Source organism: Lepisma saccharinum, chromosome 12, assembly GCF_977018435.1.
Source record: "Lepisma saccharinum chromosome 12, izLepSacc3.1, whole genome shotgun sequence".
Taxonomy (NCBI): domain Eukaryota; kingdom Metazoa; phylum Arthropoda; class Insecta; order Zygentoma; family Lepismatidae; genus Lepisma; species Lepisma saccharinum.
In genome coordinates this window covers 18650293-18677446 of record NC_139240.1, presented here as the reverse complement: position 1 = coordinate 18677446, position 27154 = coordinate 18650293, and the positions used below count along the sequence as shown (strand labels likewise).

The 27154-nt window shown below is 37.1% G+C and overlaps 1 protein-coding gene across 2 annotated transcripts in view; it reads right to left on the bottom strand.

Moving 5' to 3' along the window:
• The window catches only part of LOC145996396 (receptor-type tyrosine-protein phosphatase S-like), a 151789-nt gene extending 131509 nt beyond the window's left edge, over positions 1-20280 (bottom strand). For both annotated transcript variants that reach the window (XM_083132842.1, XM_083132843.1), the window contains exons 1-2: positions 20178-20280; positions 11914-12195 (exon numbers count right to left, since the gene is read on the bottom strand). In XM_083132842.1, coding sequence (XP_082988968.1) covers positions 11914-12195; positions 20178-20214 — 319 coding nt within the window. In that variant the 5' untranslated portion in view covers positions 20215-20280. The remainder of the gene's footprint in view (positions 1-11913; positions 12196-20177) is intronic.
• Positions 20281-27154: the final 6874 nt, after the last annotated feature.

Here is a 27154-nt window from a genome sequence, read left to right as displayed (position 1 = left end):
GCAAGCATATTATAAGGACAGCAACCATAATGGTTGATTTTCATCTTCATATCAGGTCTCTCATAATAGAGCTCGCTTTCTTAACCATCATATTTACGTGCGACTTAAATGTAAGGTAAGCTTAGTATCATATATAACATATATAGGTCTTTGGTATTGTCTGCATTCTGTACTGATCCATTGTTAACCTTGTAATTACAGACTATATATTGTGTTTTCCTGGTATACTTTACAAATTTAGTTTTATTTACATTTAGTTGCAATCGATTGTTCTGCACCCATTTGTTTATGTAATTTAAATCCTTCTGTAACAAATAACAATCATTAAATATAATTTATTTCTCTATACACCTTGGCATCATCTGCATATAGACGGTCTCTACCAAAATAACAAACTGAAAATTCTTGACTATTTTCATGACTTTTTCTTGACCTTTCTTTCCTTCTTCTTGACCTTTTTCTTAACATTTATGCCCCCCCCCCCCTACCTAGTTATAGTTTGAAATTAAGAAAATAGATTTTTTTATTTAATGAAAAACCCCTCCTACAGGGTAAGTTAAGATGAAAACTGAAGCTGTATTTTAACAAGAGATTTAGACTTGCATTATTAATGCATGCAAGAATTAATGCACCAGGCTTCATTCCGGATGGGGAATGGCCACATTACTTTATTTAATATTTTTACACAACTTCAAGAATGAAATTCTTAAGAAACGAAGTGCACAAATCATAACCACAACTCAATGCAATTTTAGATTTCCAAATATTGAATTTAACAATTACCAGTACAGGTATATAACTATGTAAATTCACTATATTGTAAAAAAAATTCAAAAATTCTTGACCACAAGCATAATTTCTTGACTTTTTCTTGACTTTCTTGACCTACCTGTTGATTTCTTTACTTTTTCTAGACATTCTTGACTGGTGGACACCCTGCTACTTGAGACAGAACGTTCCATATCATTTATGAAGAGCAAAAACAATGATGGTACCCTTGCGGTACACCACTCTTTATGTCGGCTATTTCTGAAAAAGAATTATTAATTTTAACTTTAAATGTTCTGTCCATTAGGTATTTTCTAAACCATTTGCAGAACTATCTAAAAATCCAAGTTTATTTAATAATATGTCATGATGTACAGTCAAAGGCCTTTCCTATATCCAAATATAAGCCATCAACCTGACAACTGTTCAAAAATGGTTATGAAGTCTGTGATCACACTTAAATTAGTTGTTGTGGACCTGTTCTTTGTAAAACCTTGTTGATGTTAGTTTATTAAAAATTTGGTTTGAAAACTGATATAGTTATGTGTTATATTTTCAATATTTTCCCAAAAGAGTCAATTATGGAAATGGGCCTATAATTTTCAATTCTTTGAGACCTTGAACTTTGGGAACAGGTACAACTTTAACACATTCCCATTTACCGTATTTACTCATGTATAATGTGCACTTTTTTCCAAATTTTTTGCCCCCAAAAACTGTGGTGCATATTATGCACGGAATAATTTGGACATCAAACATGAAACCATACAGGGTCATTTCATGATTTTGTGACACTTGCATTGATTTTTCATGTTCACGGAACCCTATCATGTTATATATTGTTGTAAAGCTTAAATCCTGCGGTTTCTGAATATGGCAACAGAATTACATTCAAGATTGTGACACTAATGTGAAATGCGGTTCAAATAATTTCATCACAAAATGAAGGAACGTTCTGATTTTTATGGTACTTCGGTTGAAAGAAAAGATAAGGAAAAGAAAATAATAATTAAAATGTATTACTGGCCAAATAATATTATATATATGTAATGTATAAATGCCTTAATGGAAGAAATCTTGTGCTGCTAACTGCTAGTTTGAGGGTCCTGAATGTGACTCGAATAAATGTCACGTTAGTCAAGGAAAAATATATATATATTTTTAAGTTTTTTTTAGAAAAAGTAAAGAAGGAATGAGCAAAACCATGTATAAAAGTTTGAAGGTAATTTCCCACGATTTTTCACTTTGTAATGTAATGTTCCGTGACACCAAGAAAAGCAGTGCCATTCTGACAGAATTCGAGAATGCACTTCCCGTCACATGGGATGTGTATCAAGTATTTGATGGGTAGGAAATAATATAAAATAACTTCCTGAGCACTGCAAATCCATAATGTAATTTTGATCTTGCTGTCTACTATTACAGAATAAATAAGGAGGTTAAAGAGTGAAAGCTTTGGGATGCTAAACACAGTGGAGGTGGAGGGGGGAGGTGGCATGGGTTGATGACTTATTGTTTACACAAGAGGGGATATTCTCCTCTTGGTGACTCATTGAATAGGTATGTCATCATTCACTTTTGATCAGCATAGTAACATGTTTACGACCTACAACTAAGAAAGCCATTTCTTGAACCTGGATTATACTGCGCATTATATACGAGATATAATTGTTTGTCACTTTTCCCCATCAAAAACCAGGGTGCGCATTATACATGCATGTACATTATACACGTGTAAATACGGTATTCGGAAAAATGACTTTTCTTAATGATAAATTATAGATTTTAACTAATACAGGTGCAACCAAGAAGTGTTCTTGACTGCATATATTATTTGATCAAATTTCATTACCAGTTAGACAGACATGACTGTGTAGGAGACATTACTGTTACAGGAGAACAATTTCATGAAATTAGGATTGATTTATTGACCTTTAAGTCCATGTTATGCACAGATAGGCTATTCGGGACTGACGTACAATTTAAAGTGGGATTGAAACCACTATGTAACTCCATTGGATATTGAATCTGGGGTGGCTTGATTAATGCTATGCCATGAAGGCACATTTAGGGGATATGGGGGGTATGGCCCCAAACATTCTTGACCTCTTGCCACTTTGGAGGTGATCATCACCATGCTCTGGGCTACCTTCACTATTCCGGTATCCATTTATTTTGGGCTGGGTGAATCCCAGAACCAGTTTATGCAGGGACAAAGGTGGAAAATTGCAACCTTCAACACATTGGGGTCTCACGACGGGCATAGCCCGCAGTGCACTAAAAGTCAATGTGGACGAACGATGGGCATAGCCCGTCCTGCGGTATGCAATCGCTTTGCTGATTGAACGATGGGCTATGCTCGTACTTCGTCTCATGTGCGTGTTCATTCAAGCCCCTCTGTTGAAATTCCGACCACTAGGTGACTCATGTGCTATTTTTATCTCGCACCTGCGACTGTTTGTTGTCGCATTGATGTACTGTGCATTGTTCAGAATGGTGTAATTAGATCCAGACTGCATAGAGGATTCCGCCTCAGAGTTTGAAGTTAGCGACGATTTTGATGATGCAGATGAATTTGAAGATTTGGAAGGTAGGTTATATTCGTAATAATTATTGTCGACAATATGAACAGTGTTGCAAACTCTAGTATTTTATGAATGAAGTGAGAAGAGGTAATTTTTTTGGGTCTATTCATCTTGCCTCTTGCTTGATTCTCCTACATGCACTGATGTATTTTTAGTTTCTCCATTTATTATTTTGTATAGTGTATGTCAAATGAAAATTTATTTTATTTATTTAGTTTATTTATTTATTTGTTTAATTTTTACAGATGACGCAGAACGAACTGATACATCGTCTGGTCCTGACCTGCAGCCACTTATTCATACAAAAGATAATTACTTGTAATTTGTAATTATTTTTTGTTATGTGCACATAAGAAGTAAAAATATCTCTATATTAACATTTGTTACAATGTTGTACTTTTTTCTTCTTCACAAAACATTGCTGAAAAAAATATTAAAAAATGTCTGAAAATGAAAAGAAAATTTAACAAATATTTGTTCATTGAAAAGAGGAAGTTTTGTAGATTTAAGAAATATGTGGTAAATAAAAACAAATTAAAAATATTTTTTTATGATTTTTTGAAAAACAACCAAAAACCGCAGACCAGAGGTAACAATGCTCTATCATGAGGCCAGACCCGAATGTGTTAATCACCCACCCCAGGAATCAGGCTGTTTCCTGCATGGCAATCAGATGCCCTACCAACTAGACCACTGCAGCTCCTTGCCATACAAGAGGTCATGAAATAAAGAAGTCATTTTATAAAGTTGTTCAATACACGTAAGTAGGTAAGTAAGTATGGAAGGAAGGAAGGAAGCAAAACACACACACACACACACACACACACACACACACACACCAGTGTACAGTAAGTACATACATGTACAGAATTTTCTTAGTATAGAGCAGCGGTTCTCAATTATTATTTTCTCATTGTATCCTTTTATTCAACTAAATGTCTAGTGTACCCCCACCATGGGTAAACCTTTGGTGTCATGGATTTGGCTAAATTTTGGTATACATGTTTCTTATCATCTGAAATATAGAAAATATTTATTTTTGATTTTTCATGTTGCTGGTTTTTGAGTTATTGAATTTCGAAAATTGACAAATTGCCCAAAAACCGCTCACCAGTGAAACAATAAATACAATTTGCAAGAAACCTGTTTGAACTGCAGGGCTGGGCATGGTCTAATTTTAAAGCTTATGAAGAAGGCTTTCATTTGATATACAACATGCATGTTTTTTTGCTAAAAACAAATTATGAAAGTTGTTTCAAAATTTTATTTTACAATTTCCAAAAACCTAAATTTTCAAAAATTTTACACATATTGGTACACATCCAGGCCCGTAGCTAGAGGGGGGCAACTGCCCCCCTGAGAACTTGCTTTGCCCCCCCTGTGAAAAATACCGAACACATTCCTACCTGGAATTCTCACTAATCTTTACAATTATATCATGTGTTACTCTAGCAACATAACAGACACTTATTGATTTTGTGATTTATTTATTAGGGTGTATTGGATCCATATAATGTCGTATCAGGATTGGGTTGAAAAATTCCCTTCCAGATTCAGACTTCAGGAAATGATTTCGCAATTTTCAGTATCTAGAACAGTTGTGACATTTTGAGTAGTCTTGTATTAAAGGTGCCTAATGTGTTCGGATGTTTTTCTTGGATGTGTTGCTATGAACTTGGAACTGCTTAAATTTTTGTTTCTGCAGTCTACCTTTTGGTAATATTGATTCATGTGGTAGAGAAAGGGAGTGGATATTTGATTTCTGTTACTTTGCGTTGCTTCTCTGCCACTTCTAGCTAATTGCAACAATGAGTGATGACGTGAAATTGATGAAGAGACACTCATAAACAGTGCTGCAACCACAGGGGGCAGAGGGCATTGCCCCGCCAGTAGTGTATGCAGGATTTAATCAAGGGGGGGTTTAAGTTCTAAAACTCTCTCCAAATTCACACTATAATTGTTTTATTACACTTTAATTAAATAATAATTAATTAATAATACTTATAATTAATTAATTAGCTGAATTAAGACTAATAATACTACTAATACCACTACGACTATTAAGTAGTAGAGATTATATAGTATATATGAAAGCAATAGAATGAAATTACTTTCTAGTCATTCGATTTTTATCAAATTCTGGGAGCATTTTTTTTGTTTCTTTTTTATGAAATAATTGTCTGGTCAACGAGGTGAGACATTTTAAGTGTGAAGAAAATCCATAAAAACAAGAAAATATATTAAAATAAATTGAAATAATCAAAGTATGGAACTCATCCAAGGAGCTGTGGTGGTCTGGTCAGTAGAGTGTCTGACAACCACGTGGGAGATACGGGTTCGATTCCCGGAATTGGTTGGAATTTTTCTGGCTTCTTCCCCTCATAAATGTCCCCGATAATTCACATCTGGATTGTCTCGCTGTTCTTACCAACAAAACATTTTGAAATAGTTAAGCTTATTTTCGTTTGAATAATTGTCTAGTCAACAAGGTGAGACATTTTAAAAAGAGACATTCAAACGTGCTGAGGTAAACAATACAATGGGAAGGCGAACTGGTGACTGTATTCTTGTCCGCCTAGCCTTTGTCTATACATTAGCCACTTACAACGAACCAAGAACTTTCTTTAGTTAATTCTCATTGTTCACGCAAAAAATACTGTTCATTGAACAGTGGCATACGTAGAGGGGTGGCTGATGGGGTTACAGCCCCTACCAAAAATTTGAGAAAATCAGAATTTTCAAATAAAAATCCGTTAAGAACTTTAAAAAATCAAAATGTGTAAATGTGAAACCTCTTTTAAAGTGAGTCCCGATTACCATTTTTGTCTTTGAATAAAATTTTAATAGACTGAAAAGCTCCAAAAATACGAAATATTTTATTATGCATCCTGCCCTCCAAAACGAAGTCATGTACTATCCACATTTACTATTCCAGCCCCTCCCGGAAAAAAAAACCTGCATACACCAGTTTGTTTTGGTTTGAGTTGATGTTTTAAGTCCACTTTATGCATGGTAAGGCTAATCGGGACTGGACCTACAGTTTAAAGTGGGATCCGAACCACTGTGCCATGTGCCTCCACCAGGTATCGAACCCGGGACCCCTTGATTATAAGGCGATGACACTACCACTGTGCCATCGGGGAGGCCCACGCCAGTGTATTGAACATTGTTGCAACTGAGATACAAAATAACTTTTTTTCTCTTTTAAATCATGGTTACCCTTATATTTTATTTTCAAGGCATTCACTCTGAAAGACGCGTGTGTTTGGAATGCAGTGCTTTTCTCCGTGCTGCATGGAAATAATAATTCAAATTACTATTAGTATTATTAGTAGTAGTAGTAGTAGTAGTAGTAGTAGTAGTAGTAGTAGTAGTAGTAGTAGTAGCAGCAGCAGCAGCAGCAGCAGCAGGAGCAGCAGCAGCAGGAGCAGCAGTAGTAATAGTAATAGTATTGTCCCAGATCTTCGACTGTGATAAATTGGCCATTTTGAATTTTTTCCACAGCATTTTTCATAATATTTCACAAGCTCAATTGGGGGGGTTTAAACCCCGTAACCCCCTTTGCGTATGCTACTGATGACCCCCCCCCCCCCCCGACCTTGGAAGGAAGTCCATTCTAGGGGAAGCAAACATTGAAGTACAAAAATAAGACTAGGAGAATCTAAGAATAGCAGGACAATTGGATACTCATGATGGAATTAGCTTTTACGTGTTCCTTGCATTTTACTTGCCAAGGGCACTTACAAAGGGGCACAGAGATACAATTCCCCATCCTCGATTTCAAATTTTATACAAATAAAAATACATTTTGTAAAATTTTCTTGCTCGCTTCGTTCGCAATCTCTCCTATTCTTATAGTTCAAGTTCAGAGCCATAGCTATGAGGCGGCAGGAGTTGGCACTGGGAACCAAACGATCTATATGAAAAAAAAATGTGAAACAGAGTGCCAAATTATTTGTGCCCTATTAAAACAATTTATTTCTATGAAACTTAATATGAAATAATGATGACACTGTAATCCAAGAAGTAATTGGTCAGTCAAGGGATTCCTATTTCTTTGCCAGCTGTCAAACACATGTATTTCAACTATAATATAATACAATTCACACAATATTTTGCAAAATGATTAATGTAACCAGTAGGCAAACATTGTCTGTAGTGATGCAAGAGTCTCTCTCCCCTTTGAAGGAAATAGAGTCCGTGGTGGACTAAGGGACCCATGTTTTAATGTTTTAGCAAGTACAAAAAAAAAAAGTATTACAAATTTTTACACAATTCATCAAAGTGTAGATAATGTGTAACCATTATTATTTAATAAATTCAATTTTTCTTGTATAATACAACACATTGGTGTTGGATTCTTGTTAGGTTTGTGCGTAAAAATCTTGCATACTGGAAACTAGAGGGAATCATTATGAAGCATGATTTATAAAGGGCTCCCTTAATCAGCTCTGCAGAGAGGCTCAAAGCTGTTGGTACATATTAATCATCTATTAACATTATCGACCTGTAAATATCAAGTAGATAAAGTCCCTATTAGCCTATTTATGTTAAACGTTATATTCTTTGGCAATCCAGAAAGGTCATTATCGAAATATTGCTATTTGATGTTGCTCGAATTTTTTTTTCCTCGTTCAAAATATCATTCCTTTTCTGTTAGTTACCTCTTTTGGGGGAGGGGGAAGTGCCTTTGTGTACCCTGCTATATCTGCCAATAATAATAATCCTTTGCGCAACAGCCCTGAAGGGCCTTGGCTTACCTACCGACTGCCGGTCTCCCTCCCACGCTTTCCTTCGTCACCTCTAAGCGTGGAGATCTGCAACCAGTTTTGGAATAGCCGGGGGGTCAGCCTGACGTATCCCCAGCCATTATAGTAGGTTTCCGGGACCGGATTACGCTTATTCATTCGAAGCTCCCCAATTTCCTCACAATGGTGGATTGCCACCAGCCCTATACGTAGGTCGAATAAATTCCGACCAGAGCCGGATTCGAACCTACGCCGTCCGGCAGCGAACGATCTCAATACAAGTGAACGCCTTAACCTGCTTGGCTACGGAGGAGGACTATATCTGCCAATGCCACACAAAATATTAAAAATTTGTCCCCTCTAGGATTGACTTCGCCCCCCCCTTAGAAAGAATTCCTGGCTACGGGCCTGTACACATCTACTGAAGGTTCAGTCAAAATTTCAAGGTGGTATCTCTTTGGTATCATGAGTGAACGACAGTTAAAGCTCAAGTGTGTCATCCCTTTACTGCAGTGACTTGTTTATTCCTGCTCTCCTATGCTTCTTTGTCCAACTGGATCAGTTGTGGTGTAGCTGTCAGAGTGTGTACATCTCAGTTAACTTCCGTGCTGTGAATTGTTTGAAACTTGCTTTATTAGTGTCTTCATTTTTAAAAAAAAAATCTTGATATGGATGGCAAGAAGTGGTCCATTTACTGTTGTAATCCTTTGAAGAAAAAGGGACACTGGTGTAGTAAAGATCTGAGGAATGTAGCTATCGTTTCAGATAAAGAAAACCCTTCAGGGCCAAATGATAATGCTGGTCCTAGTTGCAGTAACCAAGATTCAGAATATATGGATGTTGATACAGGGTTCAGGTGAATGCCTCTTTGATCTCTCTTGGTGAGTCTCCAGTGAGTAAGAAGAAACTTCTACCAATGCCTTTTTAATGAAGAAGGTGATAGGTGTTAAAGAAGAAGAAGAATGACACTATAGCAATTCAGAATCAGAAATCTTTGAGCAACTTATAGAGAGATTTAAAACTGCAAATAAAAGTGAAAGGTTCATGATTTTGTCTATTTTGCCCAAGAGTTGGCCATGTGGAAAAATTGAAAAGGAGTTTGGTGTTAGTAATTACAAGGAAAGCAAAAAAAAAAACTCGTCGAGGAGAAGGGAATTTTGTCCTCACCAGACCCAAGACCTGGAAAATCTTTACCATAAGAAACACCCTCATTAGTTAAAGATTTTTCTTCTGCAGTGAAGAAGTTAGCAGGCAAATGTCTGCCAAGAATGACTATGTTTTTATGAGGGACACACAGTGGCAGCTCGTGGTTCGGAATGTTGGTGGTTGCAGCGAATATATAGCATAATATTTATATATAATTTTAACTTTATATATTTATAATGTAATTACATATATTTATAATTTATATGTATTTATATTCAGGCTGAGCCGATGTATTGGTATCAGAAAGTATCGGTTGTATTTTGTTCACCGATACAGACCGGTGACCAATACTTTTCAGGCGTTTTGGTCTTTCGCAGGATCCGCAAAATGCCACGTGACATTTTCGAGGAGTATAATTAATAATTGTCATGCAAAATTTGAAGTTCCATATATTCGGCAACAATATTGTGTGGAATTGTGCTTTTTGTGTTATGTAGAAGTACTTTAATGTTCTGATTCAACTGTTGAATATATTGAAGGAAATCTCTGATAAATCGATGCTTTTAATTGAGCTGCAATACTCGCCCAATAATATTAATCAGTATTTTGAACAATTTTTAAGCATTGGTATTGGTACCGGTTGGAACACGAGTTAACAACAGTACACAAAATATCGCAACTATGACAATAGATAATTAGTCCAGCATCCACACCACAACAGGGAAAATAACTAGCACTCCATTTATATACGATAAGTTATATTTTAGACTGATTTTGGATTGGTGATTGGTGGTAAGGAAAGGAAAATATTTATCTGTGCCTAATGTGGACATTTTGTCTGTTGCTCTAAGACACGGGATAGTAAGACCTTGCCTACTGTTCGCATGCAGTTGCTCTCTAACGGCGTAAAAAAGAATTAACATCCCAGCGTTTACTGCTGGTCGGTCGTGAAGTCTTCTTCCCTGCCTGCGTGCACCTGGTGGGTGACCTTGGTTAGTAGCAGAGTCTCTGAAATGATGAGTCGGCTTAGTCACGAGGGTAGGAACGACGGCGTTGAATCTCGCTCCATATTCCTTGCCTCGCTCCAATAGTCCTCGCTGTAGAGATCAGGCCATTGCTTCGGTGTTGCAACGTCGACCTGTACGTCTACTCATATACTCTGAAATCTCATAGGTTGCTTTCTTCTTTTTAACGGATCATAATAGAATTAGCTTTTTTGAAGCAATCAAGGGTAAAATTATTTGTTTATGTTCAATATATTTGATAGGAAAACAATGAAAAAAATTCTAACAGAAAACATGAAATTTCATGGTAAAATATCCGGTCGTTGTACAACACTGCAACAATATCATTAACCACCACTGGGGACACAGATGGTAAACGTATCCACATTCAAAAAAGATTGATCCTGGGAAATCTGAGAGAAATATTCATGACATTTTAAATCTAAATACCTGATACTTAAGATTGGGTTTTCAAAATTTGTAGAATTAAGACCAAAGAGTTGCATAATAGCAGGAGCCAGTGTACCCACACTGTATGTTTGTACCACTCACTAAAATGTTAAACTAATGATAGCTGAAGTGATGAAGTTGGTATATATGCTTCTGTATTTATAATGTGGTTAGGTATGTAAAATATGTTAACTTAAATCATCCCATGGTCTTGAAAGGAATTCACTTTTCATATAATACCAAAGAGATACCACCTTGAAATTTTGACTGAACCTTCAGTAGATGTGTACCAATATGTGTAAAATTTTTGAAAATTCTTGAAAATTTCGTTTCTTTGGAAATTGTAAAATAAAATTTTGAAACAACTTTCAAAATTTGTTTTTTGCAAAAAAACGAAGCATGTTGTATTTCAAATGAAAGCTCTCTTCATAAGTTTTAAAATGAGACCATGCCCAGTCCTGTAGTTGAAACAGGTCTCTTGCAAATTGTATTTAAAGTTTCGGCGGTGAGCGGTTTTTGGGCAATTTTGTCAATTTTCGAAATTCAATAACTCAAAAACCGGCAACATGAAAAATCATAAAAAATTATTTTCTATATTTCAGATGATAAGAAACGTGTATACCAAAAATTAGTCAAATCCATGACATCAAATTCCAAAATTTATGTTTTCTTGGTTGATTTGACATGGAATTACCCCCGTAGGTTTTCCTGAAAAGTGGGATTTGTGGAATTTTTCTTTTTGTTGCGTGATTGGTGGGGCGTCTTTTATATACTGGAGGTGTGTAACCTCAAATAGGGGGCAGGGGTCACAGGGCCACACTTTTTTTCAACATTCAAGAATCCATTCTGTTACTGAATCACTGCTTCCTTCGTTGATTTATAAGTGCAGTTATTTATTAATTATAATAATTAGAAAAATTACCATCATTACCAGCCAATTGTATACTGTCATTGGCATGAGTGTCTGGAATAATACCCATCCAAACGGGGTGCCTGACAGTCCCACCAAGTGAATTTTGCCTCCAATGTATCTTACATTTATGTTCTTATGCACAAAAGTAATACAGAAATAATAGGAACACCAAAGGGAAAAATGTAATTTATTTTTAATTTTTTTTAAAAAATTTCAGTTGAAAAATCTAAAAACTAGAGGTGGTGGGCCTTACAGGCCACCCCCTTTTGTAAGTTAGGATTAATTATATATTATCGTACCTGCTTCTTTTGTCGTGAATGATGCAGCTTGAATAGGTCCACTGTAATTTCCTTCAGGACTTGGAATAACTTGTGCTGTGTATCTGGTGTATGGAATAAGCCCATCGATATTTATTGATGTGCCTGTCGTGGTGATCTCCCTTGTCCCATTAGTGCCCTGTAGTCTAACTGTATACGAGATATCGTTACAGTCCTCTCCACAGTTAACTTCACTCCACGACAGGGTAACACTATTTGATGTTACTTCAATTACTTTTACTCCATCAGAACACTTGAAAACCTCTGAAACCAAATTGGAATGTTAAATTAATGCTTTAGGCTATTTCAACACAAAAAATATCGGTTAAATGCGACAAATCTGAAAAATTAATGAACAAAGTAATTTTCATATCTTACCCTGGATTCCAACCTATGACTTCTGTATTCTAGATGTGCAAACAATTACCCTGTGAGAGCTATTGCAGTTTTCTCCATGATAAAAACTCCTTAGATTGTGCTGGGCAGAGCGGTAGCGAAGGGGTTAAGAATTTTCATAGCATGAGACTGTCAGGGTTAATTCTCCTCCGTTACCACTCCAACCAGGCACTGGGAAAGGGTTGCTGCCATTTACTATTACTATTCTTGGTCGACAATGAAAATAAATAGCTGTCAATTTAGACTAGAATCTATTCTATAGAATGACATAAACAAAATCAAAAATTACAACTCTCCCACCCATTTGTTTTACATACGATAAAACCCCGTTGGCCAAAGAAAGTAAAATATTTGAATTGTGAGTTTAGTTCAGTTTGTGCACGTTAAAAATTCAACTTGATAAATTGGAGGTCCACACGCTAAGCTTCCACATTTCCTCTGTCCGTGAGGGTCTAGGAGACGCGAAGCGATAGTAGGAAGTGCCACTGCCACTACTACAGTCGAGCTTGACTTACGTGTCTGGATCAGCTATCCTAAATTGTTCTGGTGGTATGAGCTCATCTCCTCTCGGTGTAGCACAACTCAACAACTGAATGGAAGATAAGTCCTCCCATCCACTGTACTCATGTTTCATCCACCTCACCACAAGACACCGAGAACAACGAAAGTTCTTCTCCTTTCCACACTTATAACACAGTTGCACACCTCCTCTCGTCAGATTCTCAAACACACTCTCTTGGAAAACGCACGTTTCCCTCTTCCAACCAGTGACGTGCACTGAGGAGTAGCTAGTCTAGCAGAGATAGATCAATCAATCTCACATTTCTAATTATATTCAAATCACAATATTTATTGTCTTGTTAAAGCCACAATTCATATGCAACACTTTCTTTTCCACGCGCTTCTCGTCCATCGGTCCTAACCGCAGCCAAAGCTGGCTGGATACCCTAGCTCGCTCTTCTTCCGCCAGACCAGTTTCCAGGTAGAAACGGCCACCCGAAGAAAATGGAAGATTTCTACCTCTACCTCCCTTGCCCTCTCGCCCCCCGCTGCATTGGTTGAAAGCCCAGGCTTTCAGGCCCCCCAGTCTATCTCCTAAAGGACAGATAGGGGATTGGTTTCTCATAGATTTTTTGTAAATCCTCTAAAGAACTCAGGGTAAAATTTTCTGCAGTACTTATGTTCTCTATGGGAACGTGTTATGTGCAGACAATAATGTTATGCTTTCTTTCTTTTATTTTTCAAGTATGGAATATATAATGATTAAATTACAAATATGTGCTCGGGCTCTCTCTCACTCTCGTTTTAGTAGTGTTTATTTAAATATACTACTCTTGGCCTCTAACAGTCATAAATACGGATGTATTTATTTGGGCAAGAGAACGCGCGTTCATATTGTTGTTGGTTTGGTTTATTTTACCATATTTTACTTCTCTTTTCTGCCACATTTGGTTATCGCGAAAATGAGGATGAGTGATGATATGATGAAATTGATGAAGGGACCTCATATGAACAATCCAGGCCAGGATTCGAACCCGTGGTGAGCGCGCATTCTTGTCCTATGTGTTGTCCTCTGCAGTGAATAATGAAATAATTTGGAATGAAAAATGTATCTCAGAACTCAAAAAGCAAAATGAATATTATTGAAGAAACTACAAAAAAATGTGTTTTGTTGCCTGTTTTGTTTCTGTGCATAGAGTGTACTTCAAATCAACCAACCGTGGGGGAGTGGTTATCACAGCGCGCTACGATACCAGGAGTTTCGGATTCGAACCCCGACCTGAGCATGGGTGTTCTTTGTGTTTGTCCCTTCATTAATTTTATCATATCATCTTCGCAATTAACCAAATGTGACAAAAAAGCGACGCTAAGTAACAAAAATGAAATCAAATCATTTTTTATTTTCGAATGTGGGTGGGTTTTACGTGTACTTTTTTTAATACTCATACATCATTTTGCAATCTTTTCCCGTTATGGACATTCTTTTTTTTAGCAATGCTGGGTCCTAAAGGGATGAGGTGTGTGACCCCCACCAACCCAACCCCTCCTTGAGCACGCCACTGACTGCTACCCCAAGTGTCGACGTCACCGCACGTCACTGCTTCCAACAAAATTTCTTAAAAAAAGAAAGAAAAAGTCAATCAGTCCGTCAGTTCTATCGCCCTTTGGCTCCTCTGTCCTCCCTTGGACCAATGGTCAACCGTCTTTCATGGTTCCTCCAACAACTGTTACTTGTGTCTGTGTTACTAGTAACTATAATAATTACTTCCACTACTACACTAATCCACCGAGATTTTTCCACGGTTTTCCTTCAATAACTCTCTGGTGATGATATTTTTAACGGAGAGCATAGACGCTTCCACCTATTTTCTTGCTCCTTCAATCACCTTCACCCTCTCAATTTTTTGTAGCTGTTAATGTAATAGTTATGTACAATCGGCGGCTTTCACTTGATCATTTAAGTACAAGTTGCACCATGGCATTGCATAGATCTCAATTCGTATACAATTACACTTCTCTATCCATATCTTTGTTATTTTCCTTAATTCTACGTACATCCGATGTTGTTTTAAGGCCACTGAAGCAGATGTAGTCTTCGCATTATCGTCGCATTTTTTTAAAATTCATTACAGTGACGTGCCCAGGATTTTTTTAGTAGTCCGCCCTCATTTTGACATATTTTCCTGTCTTTGACGTTCTTTTTTTTAGAAATTCTGGGCCAAAGGGCGGGAGGTATGATCCCCAACACCACCCCCTTCGGTACTACACTGATTCATTACCCTCTCACTGCGGATTAATAGCAAATGATGTTCTTTTCTCCAAGGAAGGAAAGCTAACCAACATTTTTATTTCTGTATTTCTCTCGTACAATTTAATTTTCTTTTTTAATTTGAATTAAACAAATTTGGGTGCCTCAGCACTGAGGCTATTTTGCACCCGTTACACTATACGGGGTCCAGCCCCTTATCATAAAAAAATAAAAGCGTGTCTGAAAACTAAAATTTCCTTACCTTGGTTAAAAGCGAGGCTAAAAAAAGCGCTCAGCACAAATAAGGACAAAACACAGAAGAACACAGAATTATACTGGCCATGGGGCCAGTCGCCAGAACCTCGTTAGTCTGCAGTCAGGGTGTACTACGTGGAAGTGAGGTTGACTATTGGGTGCAGTACGTGGAAGTCACCCCTTACACCCCAATTCAATTTTCTTGCTCTGAGAGTCAGGGATGGTCACGTCACACTGTGTCATAAACTTGATAGGTGTAATGATAATTATAATTATTAATATTATGAATTAATAATAGCTAAAGTATTGTTTTATTGTCGATTGTATTACTACGAGTATTATGAGAAGTATCATTATAACCTTGGGAAATACTTCTAATCGATCCACCACACAAATGAAAATCCGACGCAACTGGTTTTCTTTACTTTCTTATACTTCGTACATTTGAATATAAATACATAAATCAATAAATATACTGAAATGCATAGTTACTGTATTTTCTATTTCGTTGTAATTTCCACACATATCGTTCAAGAAAAATCTTTGAATGTAGGGAGGGTTGATTGAGTGATTGATTTAGTTTATTTTACTTCGCGTTTTGTGCCTCTTGGCTAATTTGCGAAGATGGGGATGAGTGATGAAATGATGAAATTGATGAACCAAGCCCGAGCAGGATTCGAACCCGGGACCCCTGGCGTCGCAGCGAGATGTGCTAACCACTTTTTTTTTTTTAAAAAAAAAAGGAAATACCCCCCCACACACACACACACACACGGAGGTATCCCTTACCATTCATACTTTTCCTCACTTTTACACTTTTCAATTGTTACAGTTTCTCAATTTCTTATCATCTGGACAAATACAAATACCCATTCCTTCAGCGGCGTGCATTCTGGATACGCAAAGTACGCAATGCGTACCCACAACACAATAAGAAAATAATAAATATTTTATTCGCCTTCCCTGAACATGAAAATTATCTTCCACTGCAAGAAATTCAGATTTCCGCACGAACACGCTACGGACTGCCTTGTGTCGTCTGCACCATCTGGCCTTCCTGGACGCAGTCCCGAACGATCCCAATGTGCCTTCGGCGAACCACCCGATCCGCGTTTCTGCCGATTTCCACGAGCAAACGCAGCCGCTTCTCTTGAGTACCCTAGAAATTCGGAAGGCAGCCCCATTGGCTCAGATCAGCCCCGACCATATGTTTGGGTCTGCCCGCTCTCGCCTCATCCTGCGTTTCCCTGTTCAAAGCACAGAGGTCTGGGAAGCCAGGGTACCAAGGATTTGGGCAGCGTTTGCAGTGTTGGCAGTAGTCAACATATATTTCTTTCTGGAATGTTTAGCTTACTCACATTTAGCAGTCACGCGTAGATAGATAGATCACTGTGCTCGATTGCAATAAAAAAAAAGGTTGCTAAGAGGAGGGCAAGGATATTTTGTGGTAGAATATTCGCGTAAACTATAAGATGTAAAATATTTATTCAAGGTTAAAATTACACTAGCTAGCAAGGTTTTTGCGTTAGGGAAACGAGGATAGCAGAATGGACTGACCGACTGAGTATTAACTTTTGCGCGTGAACCCCTTTTTGGCGGCGTCATTGTCTCAGGGGGAAATTATGTGAACAATTTGCAAATTTACACATTACTCAGAGTATGAGAGTATCTGTTTATCCCATTCCAGAGATCAACATTTTATTTAAGTTCATTTGCATTTCAGCCTATAAGTTGATGAGGATGGGTGTTGAGTTGACTGTTGACCCGACAATATGCATGAATAGAAAAACGAAAAACATAAGTAAACACAATGCTACTATGGGATTCGATAATGAGCCACTCCCCTCCCCCCTCCAAGACATTTAAAAATGTAATGTATATGGATGGTATATTGTGCCCAACATTTCTCTTTTAGCTCTTGAACTGTGCTGGGATGAATACCATTGTATGCTGACGCATTTTTCTCGTGAGCGTTATTATCATTTTTCTACAAAATATTTCATAGACCGGCAACTCCGAGCCATTCATCCACAAGAACGCGCTGTTTTCGGGGCGACAGACACTTGTTTGTTACCGTGGGAGGTTGACTTTTACTTTCTTCTGTGGTGTGAAATTTGCAGCAAGTGTTTCGTTTATATTATTTGCTTGTTTTTCGGTTTAGTGAATGGGGAGGGGGGGGGGATTCGAGAGTTATTGATGACATTCTGGAGATGGGATTTTCGGCATAATAATAATAAAAGTGCAAACGATCCGAAATGGTAGGTGTGTGTGTGTGTTCCTGATTTTCAGGACTTGTTTCAAGCAGGAGTTATGAATGATGGTAAGCAGTATGTTACGCATTTTCAGAAAAAAGAATTTAAAAAAATAGAACTATACAATTGACTGGCAGTAGAAAAAGCGAAAACTTTATTTGTTGGCCTTGTTCGTTGGTTTCCTCTGAGAAAGGTGTGTCAAATAGTAGAGGATACGGAGGATACTGACATTTATCAAATTTATCACATGATACGAAAGCACGAAAAATCATTATGTCAGTTCGTTCGCGTTCAATGTTAATTGCGCTGCATGTAGGAATTAATCGAAGTCAATTGGTGGACTGTACGTAGCTACATCAGAATATACGTATTTGCGAATATAAATATAAAAGATCATACATATATCTTACCTCGTTACATTTGGATCTCTCTGGTAGCGTTTAAGATTATATCAGAGATTCCTTAGTTTTCTCGTTAATGCTTCAATAATTGACATCCTATTTTATTAAACTAGCTTCTGCTCCCCTTAATCTTCAGGACATGTTCCAAGTAAAAAAAATAATTAAAATATGGTGTGATTCTTTATTCTCAAGCAACAACTTTTGTGCGAGATGAATCAAGGTCTTACAAAAGGGTGCAAGGAGTGATAAATGCTGCTATGCCGTTCCAAAAAGTTATTCCTGTTATTTGAAAATTATGCAAGGATGATAAATTTTCGATTACAAAATTTCGAAAAAAGTAATTTTCTGTATAACACGATGGACTGGGGGGGGGGTCTGACCCCTCTAACCCCTCCCTTCAGTGCGACCATGTTGCGTACCCTGGTCTAAATGTCACCGCACGCCACTGCATTCCTTACCCGGGACTCGAACCCGGAACCCCTCGCGTTGTAGCGCGCTGTGCTAACCACTCCGCCACGGAGGTCGACAACCACTCGGCGGACGTAGGGAGGGACTTTTAGTCTTAAAGTGTAACTTCTTACACAAGAATCGTATTTTTTTGGAACTTTTCATATTAGTAGTCGGATTAAGTTGTTTTTATACCAAATTTGGCGATCTTCTGGTTCGATACTCGGTGGATGCACATAATAGCTAAAGTATTGTTTTATTGTCGATTGTATTATTATTATTATTATTATACTTCATGCATCACTATGCATAGTGATTCGGATCCCGCTTTAAACTGTAGGTCCAGTCCCGATTACCCTTACTGTGTATGTGGGCTTAAAATACCACTTATCAAACTTAATCAAATCTTAACTGCACGTAAGCTAGATAATGAATATGTGCTGTTATATCTCTATCCTTACACCACTGCCTTTTTACATCATGTAATAATAACAACATGAACTTGGAGCCTAATTTTGGGGACGGCAGAATCTAACTCGGGGCTTAAGGGGCTAAGACTCGAAACGTTTTCAATCCCATAAAAATAGCATCAACCAGCATTATTTTCGTATTAACTCTGACATTTGCAAAATCACAAATAATATTCTTTCATACTTTCCTTCCCAGGTCCCAGGAGTTTAACAAAGGTATCTCCAACTTGTTTAATAAACCTGAAAATCTGCGTTTATTCATAGGGCAAGTTACGCCTATGAATAACAATAAATTATACATATTATTATGAAGATAATATACATTTAAATTGTATTAACGTATTGATTTGAATATTTATATTAATATTATTTCTAAGACACTAGTTTCGGACCCCCCCCCCCCCCCCGGTAACCCGAAATATTTTCTAGATACGTGCCTGTAAACAAAGGTAATATGAACCAAAAGTTCACTTTACGAAAATCCTATTAGTATTTAACACAGCTAACAAATGGCACTAAATTAGTGTACCCAGTCCCCCTCAGGTGCACCATGCAGAAAACCAACTGTCTCGGGCTGCCAGAAGCCATTTTATGTAAGTTATTGTCTCCTCCAAGATGATCGACATTGAAGAAAATATGTGAGGCCCTACCTCCACATACCCTAAATGTGCCTTGATTGCACGGTGCCATGCACATGGAACTTTACCTTTACCTGTATTTATTGTATTTGTTTCTGTACCCCTGAATAACTACGTTTATTTTTTACATACGCATGTACGAACCCTCTGAGGACCCCTAAATGCTTACTTGTCTCCGCCCCCCCTCCCCCGCACTGCGGGGTTTTGCGACTTGTAGATCCGGCACTGATGTCAACAATCAAAAGTTTGAACCCAACAATTTTCTCTAAAAAATTGTAGAAATGTGAATAAATATGTTTTCTTGACCACAAGAAACATTTTCTAAGCAACTATAAGCCTTGCGCCACCTTTGTGACCCCTGTTCCCAAGATGGCCCATAAGTAACGGTTTGTAATTCTTTTTCTCTTTTAAAAAAGTTACAAGCAATTTTAACAAAATATCCTTTTGGTACACGTTGTTAATTAGTTATAGGAGATATTTCTTGTAATTTCGGAAATTCATCTCTCATTAGAGGTTCGTAAATTGGCCTAAAAGCCAACTACCTTACAAGTAGTCCGACATCCAAAGCAAAATTCACATGGAAATTATGTTTCCGACATAGCCCGAAAATATAGGAAGTGATGTCACATCTTACTTACGTATTACTGCCAGCATTGCAAGGAGCAAGTACACCATTGTGCGTTTACTGGACCGGCAGTGTATAGGTTAGGCTGTCTGTGTATGGCCAAGGATCCTTACGCCTTCATATCAAGTGGCACCTATTCCGCCGGTGAGCGTACGACTGTAAACACTTCCTCATCATAGAACAGACAGATTTTCCTTCTCTTTATCCGTTTATGTCACTTCCTTCCGTTGTGGGTCTAGGATCCTGTCCACGGTAGCGAAGTTTCCTCCTGTGCAGTGTCGCCAACTTATATACGCCCATGGGGCTCGAGCCCACCCAATAGTTTGACTGTTGTAATTTATTTTAGAAATTATTCCCTAATTAATTAGGGAAACAAATGATTCGTCATTATACATTTTAAGATTTCTTACAACTTTAATAACTGGCAGAGTGTTATCAAAATATATCATAAGTGTTTACATCTTCAATATGATACTTTTCAGTGCGAAATCATTGAAAAATTTAGGTGGGGAAGGTAGTAGATCTTCATAGAAACACACACACACACACACACACACATATATATTTCTGAAATAGCTATATAAAAGTAACAAGTTAATTTCTTTATATGCAATGTAATTGTCAATAATGTATTTTTAAATATTCAGTACTTTTATATTTAATAACATTATAAATATGCATATATCATATATATATATATATATATATATATATATATATATATATATATATGATATCTCGTGTGTGTGTGTACATTTATATATATATAGGTATATTATATATAATATGCATATTTATAATTTTATTAAATATAAAAGTACTGAATATTTAAAAATACATTATTGATAATTACATTGCATATAAAGAAATTAACTTGTTACTTTTATATAGCTATTTCAGAAATTTACGAAGTAGGAAACTAATTCCTTTACTAACTGGTTAAAGATGTAAATAATTTACGTAATAATTGGAAGAGTTTTTGTTTAGTTTTTGCATTCTATTAATATAAATCATTTAGATTTCATAATTATATTTGTCTTGCATTCTTGTGTTACTTTTATGCTGCGTATATTGTACGGTAATTGATTACTGGTCTCTTGAAAGAGAGGAAGAGAGAGAGAAAGCATGCAACACTCACAACTACACTACTATGTGTGCGTTTTCTATATTAACCTTACAAAAGTACAGTAAAATCTCGTTGATCCGGACTAATGTGGGGGAATAAGTTGACCGGATTAGTCCGGATTAACTGAAATAACCTTCTTCTTCTTTTTCTGACCCTGTCAGACAAAACACTGTCGACTTTGGTCAAAGTTCCTGTATGTGTAGTATTGGACAGTAATAATCTGTGGTATGGGATTTCAGTAACACAACTTTTCCAGTTCCCGTGTAATACGAATACGATACACGACAGATGACACTAATAAATCTTAATTTTTACACTTTTACATTCCATGTTCTGTTTATATTTCGATTTGACATTTTCGTGCGTATCCATATAAAATCCAAATAATTGGTATTGATAAATCAGATAAAAGAGAAAGTAAAGATATAGGAAATGGATTTTTAGTGGTATCAGATTTTTATATAATATATTTCGTTGTTGAGAGAATTGATTGCATTCCAAAATTAAATGTTGGGCATCTGGATTATCTTTACCACATGTACAATTTTGCTGATGTATAATGCGTACGTGACCAGTTCGCAATCTATTAATAAAAACTATAACCTGTCTTGGAAGAGGACATCTGTGGAACCATGGTTGTCTTGCATCAAATTCCGCCAGCCATCTATATGTATGACCTACCGTCGTCAATTGTTCCTTGCACCAAATTTTCCAGTGATTTTTTTTATTTTAATTTTAACTCTAGGTAATAGACCTGTATAAGGGAGTCTGATGAAAGATATTTCAGATAAATCCCTTGCTCTCTTAGCGTACATATCTACCATAATATTACTCTGGTTGATATGATGTGCCTTGACATATGTAAACTAAACAGTTATATTTTTGGATTGTGCTTGTTGAGTTAGTTGTATAATGAATACAATGAAAATAGATTGACGACATAGTTGGGGATATGATGATGTTAGTGCCTGTAAGACACTTAACGCATCTGTTAGAATGAGTATTTTTTTATAGTTATTTTGTATGGAATAAGTTAATGCACGGTAAATCGCATAACATTCTGCTGTAAAAATTGTAGTGTCTGCTGGTAACCTAAATATTTCGTGTTGATTCATTTCAGGAATGTAAAACGCACAACCTACGTACATCCTGAAATTTTTTGGAGCCATCAGTGTAAATGACAATTAAATCTGGCCATATTTTTCTATACCGAGCATGCTGACCATGATCTAAAAATTGAACGTTAGCCTGAGCATAAAGAGGAAAATCTAATTTATATACTGGAGGTGAATGATATGTGAAAGAATTTTGGTACGCGTCAGGATCCATACAATAACAATGGAAGAAATAAAATTTCGGGTTGATCAGATCTACAACATATGCAATTGCCCACTGCTTTTGTGTTTCAAATAGCAAATTAAAGGGGTGATTATGATTCTCCCAGGTTTGAAAAAGGAATTTATTTGTTAATTGTTTACGCCGATGAGATAGAGCCATCTCTCTATTTTCCATATAAACACTAACGTTTGGACTAGAGTTCATTAATCGAGAGCAAATTCGTAATGCTTTGCGTTGTAGTACATCAATTTTTTGTAACAGGTTTGGGGACGCACCACCGTAACTGAAAGACGCGAAACAGTTTCTGTAAAATAGTAACATAATTGTGGGTTGACTACCCCACTTAGTAGTTGCCAAGCCACGAAGAATATTTAGGATAGATTTTCCTATATTTAAATAATCTATATGCTGTTTCCAATTATTTTAACGATCGAAATGAATTCCTAAATATTTACATGTAGATACCACTGGGATGTTAGAAATATGATTAATATTATTAGGAAATACATTTTGGCTACGAGAATTAAAAATCATAACTTGAGATTTATTAAGGTTGAAAGATAAACCTACTTCATAAAACCATGATTGATGTTTATATATTAAACGTGTCATGTCTATTAGTCTCTGTGTTGCTTGTGGAGTAATTCTGTAAAAACAGAAATCATCTGCATACTGAATAAGTTCAACTGAAATAACCTAAAAGAACAGTAGAAAGTGCATTAAAACTCCGTTTATAGCAACAAAACACGTTTATTATGGTGTATTTAAAGGGCATAGGCCTAAATACACTATATAGTACAGTAAAATGTAAAGCAATACTGTACATGCAATGCAATACGTACGACGAATGCGATTCTTGACTTCTAGCCACATTTAGAACCTTGCATTCTGTTGTTGTTTTTTTTTCCTTTTGCCTGTCCGGATTAAGCGAAGTCCGGCTTATCGGGGTCCGGATTAACGAGGTTTTACTGTATACTTGAAGTTTTATCTTATCTTTTGTTGTTTAAAAAAAAACTCTACCTCCCCCGGAAACTTTTGGCAGGGTGATATTTCGGACAAGACTGTTGTTGAGGATTTCACACCCTGCTGGTCATATTGTTATTGGGAAAGTAAGGGAGGATTACGGCTTACAACCATGGATGAGAATCGATAGGCAATATAAACTAAAATTAAGCAGTAAAAAATGCACTGAAAATGCTAAATAGACATTAAAATTGTCAAACATGGACAAAGTTTTCATCATTTTTCCGCATTAATCACTCAAAAGCCTAAATGGGCACTTGTGACAAAAATAGACAAAAAACAGCTACTGTAAAATTCATGTACCCATTCCTCTCAGAAATGGTCTGAAACTATTTTTAAAACTTAAAGGTCAAGGAACAAAATATGTATTTTAGAAATTGATTAAATCCCCCCCGTTTCATCGTAAATTTTCAACAACCTGGCAGAGCATTTGGACAATAAGAAATTTTGCAACCATGTTCAATTCGGGTTTATTTCATTGACTTTAATTTAATGCACTTATTCTGTTGTTTTTTTTCGTTGTAATAAGCACTGATTCTGTCATCTTTGTAATCAAAAGCCAAAATAATAAACGCGTTTAAATTATCATCCGTTTCGTTAACTGATGAATTAAGAAATATGATGGATGAAGATAAGCTTCAAGCTTGTAGGTAGGTATCAACTGCTGAGGGAAAGGAGGAACCCACAGAAAGTTTCATTGATGATGTCATCCACAGATATGCTGTGGAAAGCCTAGACGCATTAGTTTGCTGAAAATGTAATTTATTGCATGCTATATTATTATTTTATTGATTTTCATAATCTCATTCTTAAAATGATATTTAATTAAACCTAATTACACTGAATTAGTTTAATTACATATCAGATGTAAGGAACCATTTTAAAATATTAATACTGTTCTATTGGTTATATAAGTGGATGCCTATGAGAACGCTCCCACGATAGTTTGATGCCGCCCCCCCCCCCCCCCCCCGGAGGAGAGTGGCTTGATTCAACACTGATTTTAGGGCACTGAACTTACTTACGACATAGTGCAAAAATTATAGTCATATATATATATATATATATATATATAAAAACAAGTCAACAACAAATCACCCTTTCCGGGCACCATCTGCCACTCGAGAATGATAAGTATTATCTCTATTAATTATTTGTTCATAATGCAAAGTTCAACTGCCGTTAATTATAATGCCAACCCTTTGGTCGCTTTTATCTCACATTGACACGCGGGTTATCGTGGTGATGGCTCTTTAAGATAATTTCCCATTAGAAGGTCAAGTAGGCCCTACAAAAACAAGTATTGTTTAACTCCGGCTTAAATAAATGAAGTTCCAAATTCCTGTTTCGAATGGAGAGAGATAAAAAGAAGAAAAAAGAGAGAGAAACGAAGAAAGGGTAACAATGAGAAGAAAGAAAGAGAGAAAGGAAGAGAGGTATGTAGGAGAAGAAAGAGGGAGAAAGGAAGAGAGGGTAAGAGGAAGAAGAAAGAGAGAGAAAGGAAGCGAGGTTAAGAAGGCGAAGGAAGAGAGAGAGAAAGGAAGAGAGAGTAAGAATGAGAAGAAAGATAGAGAACGGAAGAGAGGGTAACAAGGAGAAGAAAGAAAGAGAGAGAAAGGAAGAGGGTGTAAGAGGGAGAAGAAAGAGAGAGAAAGGAATAGAGGGTAAGTAGAAGAGGAAAGATAGAGAAAGGAAAATATGGTAAGAGGGAGAAGGAAGAGAGAGAGATAGGAAAAGGGTGTAAGAGGGAGAAGGAATAGAGAGAAAGGAAGAGAGGGTAAGAGGAAGAAGAAAGAGAGAGAAAGGAAGCGAGGGTAAGAAGGAGAAGGAAGAGAGAGTAGGAATGAGAAGAAAGAGAGAGAACGGAAGAGAGGGTAACAAGGAGAAGAAAGAAAGAGAGAGAAAGGAAGAGGGTGTAAGAGGGAGAAGAAAGAGAGAGAAAGGAATAGAGGGTAAGTAGAAGAGGAAAGATAGGGAAAGGAAAATATGGTAAGAGGGAGAAGGAAGGGAGAGAGATAGGAAAAGGGTGTAAGAGGGAGAAGGAAGAGAGAGAGAAAGGAAGAGAGAGTAAGAATGAGAAGAAAGAGAGAGAACGGAAGAGAGGGTAACAAGGAGAAGAAAGAAAGAGAGAGAAAGGAAGAGGGTGTAAGAGGGAGAAGAAAGAGAGAGAAAGGAATAGAGGGTAAGTAGAAGAGGAAAGATAGAGAAAGGAAAATATGGTAAGAGGGAGAAGGAAGAGAGAGAGATAGGAAAAGGGTGTAAGAGGGAGAAGGAATAGAGAGAAAGGAAGAGAGGGTAAGAGGAAGAAGAAAGAGAGAGAAAGGAAGCGAGGGTAAGAAGGAGAAGGAAGAGAGAGTAGGAATGAGAAGAAAGAGAGAGAACGGAAGAGAGGGTAACAAGGAGAAGAAAGAAAGAGAGAGAAAGGAAGAGGGTGTAAGAGGGAGAAGAAAGAGAGAGAAAGGAATAGAGGGTAAGTAGAAGAGGAAAGATAGGGAAAGGAAAATATGGTAAGAGGGAGAAGGAAGGGAGAGAGATAGGAAAAGGGTGTAAGAGGGAGAAGGAAGAGAGAGAGAAAGGAAGAGAGAGTAAGAATGAGAAGAAAGAGAGAGAACGGAAGAGAGGGTAACAAGGAGAAGAAAGAAAGAGAGAGAAAGGAAGAGGGTGTAAGAGGGAGAAGAAAGAGAGAGAAAGGAATAGAGGGTAAGTAGAAGAGGAAAGATAGAGAAAGGAAAATATGGTAAGAGGGAGAAGGAAGAGAGAGAGATAGGAAAAGGGTGTAAGAGGGAGAAGGAATAGAGAGAAAGGAAGAGAGGGTAAGAGGAAGAAGAAAGAGAGAGAAAGGAAGCGAGGGTAAGAAGGAGAAGGAAGAGAGAGTAGGAATGAGAAGAAAGAGAGAGAACGGAAGAGAGGGTAACAAGGAGAAGAAAGAAAGAGAGAGAAAGGAAGAGGGTGTAAGAGGGAGAAGAAAGAGAGAGAAAGGAATAGAGGGTAAGTAAAAGAGGAAAGATAGAGAGAGGAAAATATGGTAAAAGGGAGAAGGAAGAGAGAGAGATAGGAAAAGGGTGTAAGAGGGAGAAGAAATAGAGAGAAAGGAAGAGAGGGTAAGAGGAAGAAGAAAGAGAGAGAAAGGAAGCGAGGGTAAGAAGGAGAAGGAAGAGAGAGAGAAAGGAAGAGAGAGTAAGAATGAGAAGAAAGAGAGAGAACGGAAGAGAGGGTAACAAGGAGAAGAAAGAAAGAGAGAAAGGAATAGGGTGTAAGAGGGAGAAGAAAGAGAGACAAAGGAAGAGAGGGTAATAAGGAGATGAAAGAGAGTGAGAGGAAGAGAGGGTAAGAAGGAGAAGAAAGGAAGAGTGGATAAGTAGGAGAAGAAAGAGAGAGAAAGGAAGAGAGTGTAAGAGGGAAAAGAAAGAGAGAGAAAGGAATAGACGGTAAGAAGGAGAAGAAAGACAGCGAGGGATGAAAATAGAGGCCGTATCCGAAAGTTGCAAGACCATATTTCAAGC